Source organism: Equus caballus, chromosome 7, assembly GCF_041296265.1.
Source record: "Equus caballus isolate H_3958 breed thoroughbred chromosome 7, TB-T2T, whole genome shotgun sequence".
NCBI classification, from domain to species: Eukaryota; Metazoa; Chordata; class Mammalia; order Perissodactyla; family Equidae; genus Equus; species Equus caballus.
The window spans coordinates 80,551,213-80,569,564 of NC_091690.1; the positions used below are offsets into that span (position 1 = coordinate 80,551,213).

The 18,352-nt window shown below is 50.7% G+C and overlaps 1 protein-coding gene across 50 annotated transcripts in view; it reads right to left on the reverse strand.

The window, feature by feature from the left end:
• Positions 1 to 18,352, reverse strand: part of DENND2B (DENN domain containing 2B) — a 176,808-nt gene that overhangs the window by 15,773 nt on the left and 142,683 nt on the right. For 46 of the 50 annotated variants that reach the window (XM_070274705.1, XM_070274702.1, XM_070274695.1 and 43 more), the window contains 8 exons: positions 15,166 to 15,302; positions 7,295 to 7,446; positions 5,641 to 5,856; positions 4,632 to 4,728; positions 3,958 to 4,002; positions 2,741 to 2,925; positions 1,781 to 1,890; positions 1,493 to 1,562 (listed from right to left, as the gene is read on the reverse strand). In XM_070274705.1, the coding sequence (XP_070130806.1) occupies positions 1,493 to 1,562; positions 1,781 to 1,890; positions 2,741 to 2,925; positions 3,958 to 4,002; positions 4,632 to 4,728; positions 5,641 to 5,856; positions 7,295 to 7,446; positions 15,166 to 15,302 (1,012 nt within the window). The remainder of the gene's footprint in view (positions 1 to 1,492; positions 1,563 to 1,780; positions 1,891 to 2,740; positions 2,926 to 3,957; positions 4,003 to 4,631; positions 4,729 to 5,640; positions 5,857 to 7,294; positions 7,447 to 15,165; positions 15,303 to 18,352) is intronic. The other 4 variants (XM_070274732.1, XM_070274733.1, XM_070274731.1 and 1 more) reach the window with 1 other exon arrangement.

Sequence of the window (18,352 nt, forward strand, 5' to 3'; positions counted from 1 at the left end):
TGCAGGAATGCCGAGCTAATGCCAGCCCCCTTGGCAGGGACCCAGCCCAGGCCCTCTCTGAGCACGCCAGGACAAACATGCTCTTCCCTGGGGGCAGCAGGCCCGCTGCAAAGGAGCAGCTCTGCTCCATCTCTGTTCCTGCAAAGGCAGCCTTCGAAACTCTCCCCTGCAGGCCTAGGTGAATCTGGGGCGTGTTGGCCTCTGCCTGGCTCCCCACCTGGCATCTGTACTGCCCCACATTCCCTTAGCTCCACTCACTGGGCACTCTCCATCCAAATACCTTTTCCCTAGACTACCCTTTGGGGAGACCCAAGAATATCAGACTTGGTGGTTAAAGGACTTGGAGTCAATCCTGGCTCTGTCCCTCAGTGGCTGTGTGACTTTGGGCAAGTCATTCCACCGCTGTCTCAGTTTCTTAATCTATGGAACTGACATAAACATATCTCATGGGGTATTATAAGGATTAAGAAAATGACATACTTAAAGCACCTAGCCTGGAACATAACAGGTCCTAATAATAGTTTCTTCCCTTTGCCTTCCCTTCTACCTTGAAAATACTACCTCCTCTACTAAACTATCTAAGTTCCTTGAGGATCAGATCCATGTCTAACTCATCTTTACGTGCCTTTAGCACATTGCCTGACCCTCAACAGGTGTATGGTACATGTTTATGAATGAATGAATGAATGAGTGAATGACCCAGAATCCTTCATTTGGAGCCCCTGCTATGCATTCCCCTTGCCTAGGATTTCCCTTATCAGCCCCTAGGAGGGCATCTAGTGAGGCCTTCTCCCACTAAGTCCTGGGAACCCCAAAACATGGTTGACAACCCAAGCCAACAACATCCCTGGGGAGCTCCAGGGAACAGTGCAAGAGGACTCTCTTTACCTTTACCTCCATCTATTTCCCACGACAAATGGGAAGGGAGATGGGGAAGGGCTTCTCTCTCTACAACATGGCTTATATTTTCAAAAACCTCCTTTTCCCCTGAGTTCAAGGTTTCTCTCCCAGAATCCCATAGGAGGTATTGCTCTGTCCCTGCCCAGCCTCCAGCCCTACCAGACGATGGACAGGAGGATGCCTCCCTACATCAGGCTGGCCAGGTATAGGGGTGAGAAAGGTTGTTCTCCACCCAATCTAATGCACCACACACACTGCTGGGGTGATATGATCTTGCAATCAGGGATCACTAATCAGAGCCCAGAAGCCCGAGGAAAATGAATGAAAAGAAAAAGTATAGGAAAGCTAAAGAACACGACAGCCCAGGAGAGGGTGATGCACTCTCTCTCCTGCAGATTATCTTAGATCCTGGGGCCCAAACAGAGGGGCCACTTTGAGTCCTGCCATCCCAGGAGTGAGCGTGTGAGTGTGTGTGTCAGGGTGGCCTCAGGGAGCATACAAGGGAGCAGAATATACAAGCTAAAGTTGAAAAGGAAACACACACATACAAACACTGTGGCCCAGTCCCCGAGGACTGAATGGCTCTACTCACCAGTAAGCGCCTGCAGTAGCCAAAGCGTCTGCTACCATCTTCCCCAGTCAGCATGAAAGAAAAAGTCTCACTGGAACAGGGAGAGGTCTGGCATCAGGGAAGTATCAGAGGACCCAAGAAACAGCCACCAAGAAGAGGGACTGTCATCCCAGGGAGGGGGCTTAGGGCCAGGTTGCTGTAGGAGATGAGGTTGGGACTAGGGTGAGCCCCATTCAGCTGCCCACTGCTATGAGGGTAAAGGAGTCTATGCCCTCTTCCTCCCTCTAGCCAGGCCAGGCTGGGCCTCACCTGCTGTATTCTGACACTGGAAGCCAGTCTTTGGCATCAGGGAAGCAAAACTGGGGGATGGCCTTGAGCCTCTCCTCTGCCTCCCGCATCTGCTTGGTGGGTCGGTCCAGCTGCAGTGAAGAGGAGTATGGAGAGAGATAGACAAGAGAAGACATGGAACCTGGGAGTGGTGGGGGGTGGCTGATAAGCATCTCCTCCCCTGAGAGCCCTAGATGGCATCCTACCAACTCACATGCTTCTCAGGAACCCTGTCCCCACTCCCAATTCTTACAGAGAGGTCTGGGTGTGGGCTGAGTCATCATTTATTCATTCAATATATGCCAAACAAGCACTTACTATGTGGCATCAGGCACTGTGCCACGTGCTGGGGCTACCAATGGAAAACAAAGTAGACAAGGTCCCTGTCCCTGCACAATCTGTCAGGAGAGTGAGATAATCAGAGTGTGCGACAAAAGAAACAAACAGGGTGACACGACAGAAAGAACTGGGTGGGGGGAGGGGCTACTTTAGGGTATCTGGAAAGATCTCCCAGAAGAAGTACTATTTGAGCAGAGAATGAAGAATAAGAAAGAGCTGGCAGCCACGTGAAGACCTGGAGAAAGAACATTCTAGGCAGAGGCAATGGCAGAGAGAAAGGGCTTGAGTGTTAAAGGAAGAGAAAGGAGGCCGGGCTGGCTGGTGATGAGCAAGGAAGCCGTGCTCAGAGATAAGAGAGGTGGGGGAAATGGAGAGTGACTGCTTACGGGTACAGCGTTTCTTTTTGGGGTGATGAAAATGCTCATCCTGAATAAACACTGGCCCAAACCCACAACCTCTGAAGCCCTCTCTTCCCTCCTGGCTATAAGGAGCCATGCTCAGGGCTGTGGTAGCTAGGTGAGTGGCTACAGCAGGAACAGGATCTCTTCTTCCTCAGATGGGCCAGCAGACAGGTGGTGGAGGAGGGGGGAGAGAGAGCCTCACCTTGGGAAACTGATAGGAGACTTCGGGGAGGTAGGTGTTTCGGGATGGCTTCTTCTTGAGGGACACCACCACAAAGTACTCAAAAAGCTCCCGCTCCTGCCACTCGAGCAGCTCCAGTTCCAGGGTCCGGTAGCTGGGTGCACGCTTCAGCATTGATTGAATGTGGACTAGGCGCTGCGTGTGGGCTGGAGGCAGGTCACACATCAGGAGACAGGCACGCTGGACCCTCACAGGTCCCAGATTAGCCCTGCTCCACCCCAGATTCAAGGCTCTGTCTCTGTGGATCACCTCTAAGTGCGTGAGCCTAGTCTGACACCCCCACCCAGCTAGGTCTTGGGGAGAATTGCCAGGATCAAGGAGTCTACGCCTACACAAAGACTCTGCCCTGACACAGGGAGCAACTGGTCTGAGCCTCCTGGAACCTCTGGAGGCTGAGCTGGGGTCAAGAGGACTGCCTCAGCCAGGCAAACCCAGGCATGCATCACTAGCAGCTGCCCACCCCTGCCCCTGCCCCTGTGTCAACAGGACTAGAAGATATGAACATCCACGAAGGCTTCACCCTGGGCCCCTAACAGAGTCCTTGGACTTGGACCCTTTGTCCCTATCCCCAGGCCCAAAGTCCACTCGCCCACTTGCCCGGGGGCCAGCGGAGGAGGGAAGGAGACAGCTAGCCTCAGATACTTTAATCATCCAGGAAGGTCTAGGCAGGGTTTCTCAGAGGTTTGACCAAGGCCTCTGGAATAGGAAGGTCCCAGAACCTTTTCAAGGAGGTGGCAGTCCTCTCTCTAGGGATGGGGAGATGAGTGGCTTCAGGGCCTCCAGAGGACCAGTTTCCTCAGACTATGGCATATTTCTTGCAACCAGAAGAGGTACTCGTAATCTTTTGAACCCACCTCTGACCCTCACAACATTGACCAGACAAATTTCGCACGCAATTCTCATGGACAATGTCTTCGGAAAGCATGGGCAGGATTACCAGCAATATTTGGGCAAAGGGAGACATTTGAATTTAACCTTGCAGGCTGAGCTTGCAGGACTAGAAGAATGGACTGCCCTACAGCTCCCTGCTTGGTTGGCCTGGTATCCTGCCTGCCTGTTGCCTCTCCAAACCAGGCCAATTTGGGACTCTGGAACTCTACATGCAGAGGAAGGGAAGCCTGATTCCTTACAGCCAGAGGTTGGAAAGGGTTCCATGCTCTTGGGGAGCCATGCCTCACCTTTGAATCTGTCATCGGAGTCGCTCTCGCTCTCACTATTCTCATCTGGAAAAGTAACAGCAGGAAGTATATGCTTGCTGAGCCACTGCCTTACAGCAAATGTTTTCTGTGTCCCCCCTCCCAACTCTTCTCATGAGGGATGGATCTGTACCCAGTCGGGGCTCCTATGGGCCCATGGCCAGGCACTGAGTGGCCTGGGGCCAGAGTCCCTCAGAGCTCAGACCACGGGTGCTAATCTATATACAAACTCCTATCCATCCAGTCCTGATCTAGGGGAAGCTGAGGGCCTGAGTCGGAAGCTGAGCCAGCAGAGAGGCCTACAGGCCTAGAACACAAGGCCCTGCCTCCAGGAGGCCAAGATTTGAAATGGGAAACAGACCACAGTGCTCAGTAAGTCTGGCCTTTCCTTTTGCCAGAAGCAGATTCCCACACCCACCTCCCTACTCAGGGCCTCACAGCCCAAAGCCTGAACTAACCCATCCCAGGGCTTTCTTCTCTCTTTGGCCCTCCCCTCCTGCGGTGGCCACTTCTTGGCAGGGCTCTACTCTCCTAGAAGGCAGGAGGATCCTGCCATTGGCCCACAGAAGGGTCAACTGAGGCTAATCCGTGTCTCTTCCCTCTCCTAATGCCCAAGGGCCCCAGATACCTGAACCAGCTCAGGCATCAAGGCCTACCTCTCAGTGATGCTGTCTCAATGCTGGACATAGACAGCTTTTTTAACCTCTTCTTTCCCCTCTTGGCATTGTAGATGGAGTTAATTCTTTGGACAAGCTAGGTGAGAAAAGCAGGGAGGGTGAGCTAACCCTAATACCAGCTGCCCCTCCTTCCAAGGAGACAGATCAGTAATTCCCTGACTGATGCAGGTGTTCTGCCCTCCCCGCACTGGGCTCCAGATTGGTCTCCCTGCTGCACTGACCCCCAGTGCAGACTGTCTGGTAGCTTTCCAACTACCTAGCCCCCTAAGTGGTCTCCTGCCCCAAGACCAGGACATTAAACTTAGCTCCCCAGAGGAAGGAACTGTGATCAAACTAGACAGGATGGGAGCTCCTGGGTCCCAAGAGTCACTGAACCAACTGAGACAAATAGCTCCTCAGATGCAATAACAGGAACAAGGATTGGAGCTTTTCCCCTCTGGGCCACAACCTGGGGCCCTGACAGGAAGGAGCTAAATTCCCAATATACCCAAGCATTGTTTGCAGGCTAAAAATACCTTTTGGCTAAATCCTGCTGCTTTGGGCTGGGGATTTGGGCCTGGCTGCCTATGTGTGCAAATCATGGCTGAAAACTCGGCAATTCTGAGAGTTACAGGAAGGAAGACTCACATTTGAGTCCCAGGTCCTTCAAAGCCTGGAAACACTTATGTGTGCACAGAGACCTCAAATTGCAGACCCCACACTCACTAATGGGGAGCCTCCTAGGGACTGGTTTCCATCCACCCAGTGGCATGGAGTGCTCCCCAGGGGTAGAGGCCAGGCTGTCCTTCCCTTCACATCTGCCCACCATTAATCGCTTAATGCATCTCTATTAACAAGAAGGAATTAACAAGATGAAAAAGAAAGGCCAGTGCATGGACCCAGAATCTATTCAAGGAGAACCGAGGAAGCAGCCCCAGATTAGGGAAGGCACGGAGAGTAAGCCTCCCGCCTGACCTCCCACCTGCCCAGCCCCAGTCGTCTGGGCTACCTTGGGAATGCGGCGGGCCCGGCGGCTGGACAGCAGCTCACTCGTGGTGCTGAGGCTGTCCTCGTTGAGGCTGGAGGGTGAAGACGGCAGGCTCAGCTGAGCCAGCAGCAGCATGTCGTCATGGCTGTGCCTCTTGGGTAATCGTGGCAGCCGGTGGCTCTTCCTTTCCGACCAGTTCCCACTGCGCAGGGACTGGCTGCTCGGTTTCAGGGAGAGCTGGCAAGGGGGAGAGGACGTGGGAGAGGGACTCACCACTGATGCCTTGCTGGGACCTGGACACAGAAGCCACAGGGTGGCATCCTTGGCTCCCATGAATCCCACCCTGGAATCTCCATCTGCTGGGGTTTCCTCTTCTAAGACCTCAGCTGCTAATCAGCAGGTCAGGGCTAGCTCACATCCTTGCTTCCACAAAGGAAACTTAACTACTTCTGCCAGAAAAGACAAAAGAGATGTTAAGAAAACCGGGCTCTCATCAGAGTGGAAAGAGAAGGCCAAGCGAGAAATCTGGGGGCTCCTCCTGAGCTTTGGGACAAATTAGACTTTGCTCATTACTGAGCCTGGCTATGAAGTCAGTCTTCCCCCTTCAACCCTTGATCCAGTCCTAAAAGGCATTTCTAGCAGAAGCTGTAATCCACATGCCAGCCTGGCCCTGCTCACTTCTTCCAGGGAGAACACAAGGTCTCCAGGCTCTGACCACCAAAGCCTGGCAAGGCAGGCCTCATAGCCAGTTGGCTCCTTCACTCACATGGTCCTGGGCTGGCCCCACCCCCAGCCCTGATCTGCTTTCTACCTCCTGCCGTCTAAACTGATATCCTTCGGCACAGGGCACCTTACTCTCAGTGGATCCTGCTCACTGCTAGAAAGACAGCACGCCCTGCAAACTCGGTGCACCTCCCACCCCTTGTCTGGATCTGGCATTGCCACTCATCACTCTGCAGCAAGTCCTCCTCCCTCTCTGTACCCGAGTTTCTTCTTCCCACCCAATCAGTCTGGCAGTACAAATTCAATGGAAGCCTGTTTGAAGAGCACATTAGAAAGGAAAATCTTTTATAAAAACAACTACATCATTCCAAAGCCAGAAGAAATAAGTTTTATATTCTCTAGCCAATGTTATAAAACATCATGGTCCCTCCATTTGCATAGAGAAATAGAGTTGCCCAAGGAGGTCCAAGAAAGCATCTCCATTCTCCTGCCTCCTGTCCACCTGGACAAGGCCAGAATTTGCTAAAGCCTAAGGGTCTCCTTTGACTCTTCACCTTTCTTCTCACTCTGCCTTCTACCAGTCCATTCCTTGGAGATTCATTCTTATTCCCTCCAACAGGAGTGGCTCCAGGTCTCGTAGACACCTGTCTAGCTCTCCAAATCTGGTTCTTGGGCCTACGCCTGGCCCCCAAATGCCAGTTCTGAGATCATTTCTGCCAGAATATCAGGACTCCAACGAGGACTGTGTCTTCCTGTTTCCCACAGAAGGGGAGGAAGAAAGAAGGTAGGACAGGATGCCCCCCAGAGCATGTCTCAATTGTCCACAAGGATTGTGACATGGTGGAAGTCCCTGAGTGCAGAGCCCTTTCTGGAGGTCACCTCCTGTGCCAAGCACTGGCGAGGGAAAAAGCCTGAGTAGAGGCTGGCCCAAGCCTTAGTAGGATGCAGTTACCTGAGTGGGTGGGTTGTTGTACTTCCTGTCCTGAGGACTCCACATCCTGTGCAAAGAGTCCAAGGAGTTCTCAGACAGTTGCTGGGATTTTCGTCCTGTTCTGCGGCTCTTTAAATCCACATCCTCATATGGATTCTCCTTGGGCAGATCTCCTGCAGAGGAGGAAAAGTTAAAAGAAGGGGGAGAAGGGAAGAAGGGAAGAAGGAAACACACACACTCACACACGCACACAAATAAACAAGCAGAATTCCTGTGAACCAAAGAGAATGGCTTCTGCCTGGCCCTTCAGCGCATGAGTCATGCAGCTGCCTGTCTGCAGTGGGGAGGCTGCAAACAGATCCTGGCTCTGAGTCCAGGAGCTGAACCCCCCACCCCCAGTTCAGCTCAGGCTTGTCTGGCTTCTGCTTTATAAATTCAGGGATTGCACAAGACTGGCTCAGCCACCCCTCCTGTGCCCAGCCAGAGGACAAAGCCAACACCAGGCATCCTTCCTTGGCTCCAGTCCCTCTGCTGCAAAAACCCCAGAGATATACAGTTCAAGGTAGGAAAGGCTTTCAGAGGTCACATGGCTGTCCCTTTACCAACTGCTCCCTGAGGACCCACTTTTGGGGGCTGGGTATGGAGGAATTCTAGAGAACTCTAGGAAAGGGGGCTTGACCAGGCCTCCCTCTCACTTGTTACACTGCTCAGCAACCCTTTAGGGAAGGTCTTTTGTCTGGTCCACTGAGGTAACCCCGGCACCAGAACAGTGATGAGCCAGTAGTGAGCGCTCAGGAATCACTTGTTCAATGAACCGCTCTTACTGGCGTCACTCTTACTTCCTCTACTGCTGACCTCAGCAAGAAGAGAATGATCATCAGTCCCTTTTGGAATAAACTCTCCTGCTGTGACACAGGGGAGGTGTGAAAGCTTTGAAAGGAGTCTGGGCCACAGAGGTCGGGGTATGGGAGAGTTCTTGCTTCTAAGGACTAACTTCTAAAGTCCCTGGCAGTAGGCAGAGTACTGGCACTGCCAAAAAATCTCAGAAAGTCCAAAGCACAGTCCCTGCCCTTGAAGAGAAGCCCCTTCCCATAAACCATACCCTCCTGCCCCTTTCCCTCCAACACATACCCGGCCTTTTTTTTTTTTGGAGGAAGATTAGCCTTGAACTAACATCTGTGCCCATCTTCCTCTACTTTACATGTGGGACGCTGCCACAGCATGGCTTGATAAGCAGTGCGTAGGTCTGCACCCAAGATCTGAACCAGGGAACCCTGGGCCGCCAAAGCACAGCGTGCAAACTTAACCGCTGTGCCACCAGGCCGGCCCTGGACTTTTCTAAAATACAAAAATATCATGAGCCAGGTCAGTCCTGGCTCAATCTTGCAGCAGAATCACAGTGGTGACAAGGTCCATGGGGACTATGAGTAAATACAGCCCTCAGCTCCCCTTTCCCTCATCCTTCCATATCCTCTTCTCCATATCAATGCCACTTATTTGGGACTTGGGACCTAGGTACCAGTATCCAGCATAAGGCTTTGCTGGAGGAGGCACACATGGTGAGAGCAGGGCTCACGCCAGCTTCTCTCTGCTCAGCAGCAGGACTGAGCTTGGTGATCACTGAGCCCCACAGATGTCTGGATGTGCCTTACACCCCAGGGGAGTTCAGATGCCACTTCTGAGGGAACAGGCAGAAGAAAGAGCTATACAACTAGAAACAAAGGCCACTAGGAGTGTAAGCTTTCCTAGGATAGGACACGGGAGAAAAACCAATCCATATATGTTTACAAATTTCTCAATTTCCAAAGTCAAGATCCCCCCAAACTGTGTATCTACTTATTTGTATCATGAAAAACCACAATGAATTTAGGAAACGCCTTTACAGAGGTGTAGGGGGAGATGTGAAGGGAAGATTTCAGTCACAGCTAATTAGACTGCCACGGGAGCAATATAGTTTTCCGTAACGAATGAGTCAAAGATGGGTCAAGAAAGGATTTGGGACTGGCTGAAGTGATTCCCAACACCAAGCAGAGTCCCCAGCAACTGAACAGACGTTTTCCTGTAACACAGTCATGCTGTGAAAATGACTTGTCTTCATTCCAGAGCCCTGACTAAGCAGAGCTGGCCCAGCAACCCTGCCTCCAGAAGCCAAATATCAAACCTGGCATCCCTTGCATGTTTTCTCCAGCCTACCCCACTGTGGGCACTTAGGGAGGAGTCAGGAGACTCTGTACTTCTTGGTCCCTCTCCAACATATATCCATTAGCGGTGAGGTGGGGGAATCAAGGACTGGAGAATGCCAGGACACACTCTTCCTGATCCTGTGAAACAGGACCAGAGCATCACTGTTCAGATGGGGGCAGAAAGAACATTTATTCCAAGCTCATCAAATCCAAACTGCCTTGGGCCAGATAACCAGCCAGAGTCCTTATAATCATCTGCTAACCTAGAGGATGACCTTGTCTCAAACTCCTTTAGATCAGAGTTTCTCCAAACTATTGACATTTTGGGCTGGATAATTCTTGTTGTGATGAACTGTCCTGTGCATCAGTAGGATGTTTAGCAACAACCCTGGACTCAATCCACTAGAAGACAGTAGCATGTCCTCAGTTCTAACAACTCAAAATGTCTCTAGACACTGTCAAATGTCCCCTGAGCAGATGGAGGGATAAATGGATGGACGGATGAATGGACAGACAGATGGACAGATGAATGATGGAAGGAAGGAAGGAAGAAAAGAAGGAACGGTGGGTGGATGGGTGGACAGGTGGATGGACAAATGAATGGATGGATGAAAGTGGCCCCCCATTAAGAACCACTGCTTCAGACAGATGTTTCTAAACTTCCTAACAGCTTCTGAGCACCATGACATGAGTCCTGAGGCAGACTCTCTTTTCCTCCATTCTTCTCTCCCACTCTTCTCCCTCCCTCTTTCCTTCTCTCCTTTCTTTCTTTCCCCAGAATCAGAGCTTTGAACATTGACACAAAATCCAAAGCTCCAAGAAACAGATGTAGGAGACAAAGACCCAGGGAAGTAGCAGATGCACAATCCTGACGCACATCAGAGACCACCTGGGAGAAAACAGTTGGGAACACCAGGTTCTCAAGATTAGTACTGCCTCTGGGAACTAAATTTCAGGAAAGCGTCAAATGCCTGTTCCTCCTGCCCGCCCTGACCTAACACCAGCCTCTTTCTTCTCCATTCTCTCTGATATAACCAGGCCACTGATCATTTCTCCAGGAATTGACTGCTGGCCCCCGCCCAAGCCCTGCCTCCCAGCCTGAGCTCGGGCCCTTCACAGCCCTAGTTCACCTGCTACGGTCTACTTCTTAGACTGTTCCCAACTACCTTTCTGGAGCTGTCTCAGAGATACTCCCAGTCATCTCTAGGTAGGAAGGCTGCCCAGAGGGTGCAGATGTGTGGAGACCAAGCTGGCCCTGAGTCCTAGAGCCACTAAACTGAACCTGCGCAGAGCAAATTAATACCAAAGCAAGGGCTCAGAGCTGGGAGAGGAAGAGGGCTGAGGAATAGCCCTCAGAATTCCCTCTGGGGAACTCCCTCCAGCAAGGCTGGAGAAGCTGGAGCTGAGTGGAGAAACACGGTGAAGATCTAGAGGGGCATGGATGGGAAACAGGAAGCCTGGCAGACTGCAAGACTCTCACCTGCATTCCTGCCCACATGGATTCCTTGAGGGCGGCCCACACTGCTCTTGGAGAGAGAAAAGAGGTAGGCCCTCTTCCCCAGAGGCCTGCCCTGAGCAGCCCCATCTCATCAAGCCCAGCTGGGGAATCCAGAGGTCTCAACCCTTCCCAGCTTTGCTGATGAGATAAGGGACAAGGGCATCGCCAAGAATTTCTGCTTTGCACTCTTTTAAAGGAGCTCATCAGAGCCCAAACTTGTCATACTGATTCTCTTGAAGGAAGAACCCAGCCCTACCCGGCCCTGCCCCCACTCCTCCCCACAGCTCCTTTGGTCATTAACCACATGTGCCAAATACCCTTTTCCCCCAAAACACACACACACAACTGGAACAACCAGTTAGGGAGGGGTGTGTGTGTATGTGCACAGGCACTGAAAATTTCTCCAAACAGAATCCTAAGCTTCCTGGACCACACCCACGGCTAGGGCCCTGAGTCTACAGCTTCCCTCCCCAGTCCTTTCCCGGTCCCAACCAGCTGCTTCTCCTGGTTCTCAGCCTCTTCCCCTCCCTCACACAGTGGAGAGAGGGCCAGGATAACGGCCCAACTCCTCCCACAACGCATAGCATATCAGATGGAGCCCTCTTAAGGGGCCAGTTGTTACCCACCCTCCAAGCCTGGACACCATTTCCCAGCTGCCCGGGCACCATTCCCTGGGCTGCACCTCTGGGCTGCAGCCTCTATGCTGTTAGGTGCCCTTTGTTTCTTACTGTTTCCCAGCCTGGGGAGAAATGAGAGAAGAAGATAGAGAAAGTGTAGGCTCAAAAAGCTTTGCAGTAAGGCTGACTGGCTCTGTACCCAGCTCCAACCCCACTCAAGTTCCTGGAAACTCTCCCTCAGCCCTAGCTAGCCGATGGGAGTGGGAATCTCTGCAGGAATGCAGCCCAGGCTCCTTGGGCAGGCGCCGAGGCCACTCCACATAACTCCCTAACAAGCTGCTTCCTTGGGTGCATTTTTAAGTGTCAGGCTCAGAATGCAAACGCTTTTAAGGCTTTGTAGAATAGCAGCATCTTCTAGGGGCAGATGTCAAATTGGACAGGCGAGAATTAACAGCCCCAGGAAGTAGTAAGGCAGTAACTTTATTTTTGAACCCCCCCCACCCCCGACCCTACTGCAAATTAGCAGGACGAACCTCAGCCTGTTTTGGAGTGTCCCACCCCAGTTCTCCAGGCATCATGCCTTGTGTGGGCAGGAGGCCAACAAACTCCCCAAGGCCCCTCATTCAAGTCCACTGCCCACAGAGAAGACATGCTAGTCTGTGGGCCAACTGGCCCTCAACCTCTAACAGAGCAGGAACTTCGGTCCAGTCAGCTAGTCCCCAAGATCAAGACAGCACAGGAGCTCTCCCTGCCCCCGCAACAGCCCCATTATCACCTACCCAAAACAAAGCTCCTTCTGTCCCCGCGCAAGTGAGGCAGCACAAGAGCTGGATAGTCCAAATGGAACCAGAAATGACCTTAACCTCACAGAGCACAGGCTGGAGCAAGAAGAAGGAGAAGGCTCCTGGGAAGTCAGAGGCACTGGTCAATCCGAGGCAAAAAGTGAAACTGACATTCAGAGCACAGCAGCAAGGGCCCCCCTAACACCTCTGGGGGGTCCAAATTCTTGGGCCTGTCTCCAGGGAAGGAGAAAGGGACAAAGGAACCAGAACCTAAGAGAGAGAGAGACATTCTTCCTTGTACTTCCCTCTAGCCTCTCTGGTCAGGTCTCGAACTTCAGACAGGGTTGCTGCGGGGGAGACAAAGGAGGAAAATGTGCGCAGGGCACAGAACTAACTACAGATGCTGAAGTCCATCCCACCCCCACCCCACAAGGCCTGGATCATTGCCCTGCCCTCCCTCCCACATCCTCCCATTACTCTTCCCCTACCCTCTGCACAAGCTCCAAGGGTCCAGAAGTTAGGTGAGCAGCTCAGGAACATGCCCCAGCTCCAAGATCAACCTGCATCAGCCCTCACCCCTAGCTCTAGCTCATCCATCCAAGAAGCTTCCAAACTGCTCCTATATTTTCTTGCCTCTTCATACATCTCAAAGTGGCAGAAAGTCCCGTCCACTGAGTGAGGAGACTGAGGCCCAGGCGCACGTGCCTCCCTCTTCCTTTTCTCTCTCACCTGACCTAGCAAGGCCCAGAGAACAGTTCTGTTGCCCAGGACAGTGCCTCCCCAAAATTCTCAACCCTCCCCCACCAGACAGTGCCCCCAAACAACCCCAAACAGAGCTCTGAAAGTAGAACTCTGGACAGGGAGTAATGGCTGAAGCATCCCTTTCTCTTATTTCAGTTCAGTAGATGCAAGAACATTCCCCCACTTGAAATCCCTGGGCAGCACAAAAGGGCTGCCAAAGCCTTCTCAGAGAAGAGAGAATAGTGACGACCACAGTGATGGCAGTGGCTGATATACTGGGGGAGGAAGAGCTGAAAACTATAGCCTCCTCTGCCCACTGCAGCAGCCACACTGGGTGCTCCCAAGGGCGCTGGGCAGCAACGACATGTTACAATTTCTTAGAAACTAGAGGAAATAAGAATACACCCTGTAACAGAGGTAGAGATGGAGATGGAGTTGTGCCTCTGATCCCCACAGCTCTTGATCTCAACTCTGGTGACCCATGCAAACAAAGCTTTTTCCCAGCGATGAGGGAAAAGGCCTCCCTCCCCAAATTCTTGCTGTTCTACGGATCTCACTCCCACAGTCCTCCTGTTATGACCTAATTTGGGATGGCTACATACTATACACAGTGTTCGTGGAAAAGCAGTGCCTGTGGATAGTGGGTCTGAGCATTGCTGCTGTCGCCCCAGAAATGCTGGCCCAGCTAGTTGTAAGGAGAAAACGATGAAACTGATGTCTCAGATCAATGAGGGAATAGATGACCCTCTCTTCCTGAGATTCCACAGTCTCATAAGACTCTGGAGGGTTCTCCACTAGGGCCACTTCGCTAATGTGTTAACTAAGACCATGTTCTCCAGCCTCAAGGCCTAAGACAGAGATAAAACAGAGACAGAGACGAGAGATGGCGTGGTCAGGCGCACAAGCACACTGCTTCTCTTCTCTTCAGTGACCTACGCTGACACACACACTGGACTTGAACGAAACTGAAGCCCCCACTGAAGAGAATGAGCCCAGAATTGAAATGAAAGCCAAAAATAAGCCCAACTCAGGCTAGACTATTGGTTTTTCACTGACCCTCTAATACAAGTTTGCCAAGACCAAGTCCTCCCAGTCGTTAGACGACAATTCTCTATGATGTCTTACATTTCTGACCTTCTAAGCAAGAGGAATTAACCTTTCTGGACTATCTTTTCAAAGATATTTATACAGCGAACAGCCTTGGAAGACAGAGACAGTGACTCCCTCCAGGGCAGAGGCAGATTAGTTTCCTGACCAGAATAATGGGATGTCTCCTTCTGGGGCAAAGGTTGGGCAGGTTTGCTAACAGCGCTTTGAAAAGATTGCGGTTTCCTAAGCTTGGGGACACAGACCCACTGTGTGTGCAGCCTCTCTACCTGGCCCTCCTCCACACTGCCCCATGGGACTCGAGCAAGGGAACCCATGTGAACAAAAGCTCATGCTGCCTCCTGCGCCACGAGTAATTGGTCCTTTGAGATATCTGTGAAACTGGAGCAGGCTAAACTTGTTAGCTTGCAAGCAGAGTAAAATCTCAGATGCTTTCACAGTTCTTGACACCACTTACCTTAAGGGAAGAGTGGGAGAGATATATATTAAGGATGAGGCACTGCTAGGTACTTTGATATATATTTTATCTCATTTAATCCTAACGATAATCCTACAAAGTATTATTATTATTATTGTTGTTGTTGTTGTTAACCTCATCATCATCATTTTATAAGAGAAAATAGAGGCCTGAGAAAGATGCGATTTGCCTAAGGACACACAGCTAAGGAAGGGCACCTGTTGGACTCCAAAGCCTTCTAAAAATAAAAGAAAGGGATGATGTGGTTTTCTCCTTTCGTGGTCCCAGACGTCCTTTGGGTTTCAGTTCATTCAAGCCCAGGCTTTAATCTCTTAGCTGCCCGGTCTTTGCTAAGCTGCTTTCTCTGATGTCCATTTCCTTGAAGTTCCAGAAGCTGGGCCATGTCTGCCCATGGTGAATGAAGTGGGACCGGGGAGTGTCCCTCCTGTTACTGTTCTTCTGCAGCCCCCAGAGACAACCCAGCCCACCACCTATGCCACTGCTTACCCACAATATCTTCATAGGCATTCTCTTCTAAAGTGCTTTTGGATCCAAACTTGGGTTGGCTCTCAGTACCATTCTCAGTGGGAGAAGAGGGGTACAGGGACTGGAGACTGGATGCATCCTCAAACTCAAAGGACTTTCTGCGAATAACAAGAGCGTGAGTCATTCCAGCTGAACGAGATTCCTGCTGCCTTGTTGGGGAATGCCCACAGACAACAGCAAAGACCAGAAGTCCTCTTCACAAAACCAGCTACTGAGCAAAGCATCAAGATGGATCCAAACTTACCACCCAAATGAAGAGACAGATGGTCTGAAAGGCCCCAGCCTGGGTGCCTGCAAATAATACCAATAACAACTACCACCACTGAAAACGGTGCTGCGTGTTAGATGCTGTGTCAAATGCTTTATATGTGTTATCTCGTTAACCTTCACAGTGCTCCTACTAGGTATTACAAACGAGGAGATGGAGGCTCAGGGAGCTAAAACGACCAAAGCAAGACTTGCCCAGGCTGTCTGACTCTAGGGTCTGAGCTTTTGACTTGGGCCTCCAAGCCCTGGAGAATATCCTCCTTGAAAAGCATCTGCCATTACCAAAGGAACTGAGTGCCTGATCTGCCTTCAGAGTCTCAACGTCATGTCTGCATCCTAGCAAGGGCTCTCAGACTGCACAGGCAGTAAGGGCTCAACACTGGACGGGTGATGCCCAGGGCTGTGTTTAGGGGTCAGGGAAGCTAGTGGTGGGTGGTTTGTTGAAACAGGAAGGGCTGAGCCCTCAAAAGAAATCACCCCACTTCTGAGGTAGAACTAGGAGGCCAATTTGCAGCCAGAAGCTACTTCCAAGACCAAGCTTCCCTTCAGCCAGTCACTTGCTCCTTCCCACTCCCCAAATAACCTTGCCCTGTACTGTAGAATTTCAAAACCACAGCTTGCCAGCTCCTCAGACACCTTGAGCCCACACTACTCTCTACTCCTCTCCTTCACCAGGGAGGTACTTCCCTCATCTAAGATGACCCCATCTGCATCTTCTCCCTCACCAAGGCAGGTCCCAGAAGTTCTCCTGAGGAGGGAGAGAAGGAAAGGACTGACTGAAGCCCTCCTCTCACCCATTAACACCTCCCTCCTCCTTGGGGAACCTTTCAGCCAACGAAGTCCTTTCTTGTTTAAGGAACAACTCCTCCTGAGAGCCCTGGGGTGCAAGTCAAGGACTGAAAATGTCCTAAACGCCACAGCTTGTTCTTAGCTTGCCTGGCTACTCGCAGCACTTGACACAACTGAACACTCTACGTTGGCACTCTCCTCCCTTCGCCTCGATGACACAGTCCCTCCTAGTTTTCAACCGCCTCTCTGGCAAGTACTTTTCAGGCTCTTATGAGGGATTCCCCCTTTCCACCTGCCTTTTAAATGCCAGGGTCTCTTGCAGTTCTGTCTTCAGGGCTCTTTTCCTTACTCTGTACTTCCTGGGGGCCAAATATTTATGGCCAACACCCTATCTGCCATTTCCACCATGATGACTCCCAAATCTGTCTCTGGCCCAGACTGCTCAACCGGTTAAATATGCAACAGCTGAGGGCAGTGGTTCTTGAATGTTGGTCCACAGACCACTGTTTGGTCTGAGACCAAGCTTTCACTGACATATACAGTGGAGTCAACACCTTATGCAGCTGGTTTTCAAGTCGGCAAACAAAACACAAATCATGTTCAGCCAAATTATCCTTGAAAATCCCTCAGGGAGGTACCACATTGAGGACCAACACACTGTCTTTCATTAAGACTAATATCATCAGTTTCTCCCCCAGATTTTTAAACAGATTTTTTTCTTTGGTTGAATACCAGAAGAAATATTTAGCTTGTATTTTTTTAAAAATAAAAAGCATATTAAATATAAGAATCATACCTGGCACAACAGAAACACACTCACCATCTCACGCTCCTTAGGGAAACATGCTCACTGTGTGGAAAGGCAAATAAAACAGCCTGTACTTTTTGAACCATTTCTTTTTTTCCAAGAGCACAGATTTAAATTTGCTAAGTTAATTCTTATATGAAGTGACTCCACCATATATGGTATATGTGTGTGTACATATTATATATAAATGAAATGTGTGTAGGAGTATATGTAAACCCTTCTGGCTGACGTACTCCCCCTCACCCCCTTTTCTCACCTACCTAACTGCTTTTTGCTCTTCTAAATTTAGCTAAGCAACTCCCTCTACGAGTAGGCCTCCCTCAGTCCCCAGTCTAATTTAGATGTCTCTTCCTCTGGGTCTCTGCAGCATCCTACACTGACACAGATCATGGCACACAGCACAGCATCTGTGATTTATTTGTGCATCTATCTCCTGCACCAGATCACAAACTTCTTGAACGGAAGAATCATGTCTTATTTGCCTGTGTACCCTTGACCAGCTCACAGCAAGCTCTAGATGGATGTTTGCAGAAATGGATGAATAAGGACAAAGCAAACACTCTTGGTAGGCTGTTAAAGACTTAAAGAATCAATGAGCCAGTTGGGGCAGGCAAAACATGGCATTATCTTTAGTCAAAGGCTCTTCTGGCTCATGGGCCTGAACCTTTGCCACGTCTTCCTCTCTGCACATGGCAGGAAAGTTTCTATATGAGATAGGTTATGCTTGATGAAGCCTTAATGGGGTCAGACTGAAGAATCCCCAGATGTGAAACAAACCTGAATGCCCACCTGACTTTGTGTTAGAAGAGAAAGGCAGTGAAGGGTGAGGGGATAGACCTTCCAAAGGAAGCTGGCTCCCAGCCTACTCGAACTCAGAGAACAAGATGCCTGTCAACTTTCACCAACTGCAGCAGCTCCAGCTCCCAAGTCACTATAATTGTGGAGATGGCCCAGGTAGTCCAGAGTCAGGAATGCTGAGACTAACCAGGAAACGAATGTGAGTTTCAGAAGAGGTCATTCTTGGACACGGCCAAGAGGTAGGTGAAATGTTCTTTCACTCCTTTTTCCACCAGTCTCCTCTTACAGGATCCAAGGATCCCCTCTTCATACAGACCCAGGATTCCTATACAGCTAGACAGCCCTCAGGAAAGAGGAAATCTTGTTAAATGTGTTGATACTACTGTGTTAGTGATAACATGCAGTATTCAGATAATGCTTCACTCAAAAAAATCAATCTCTTCTTTTTTTTTTGAGAAAGATTAGCCCTGAGCTAACTACTGCCAA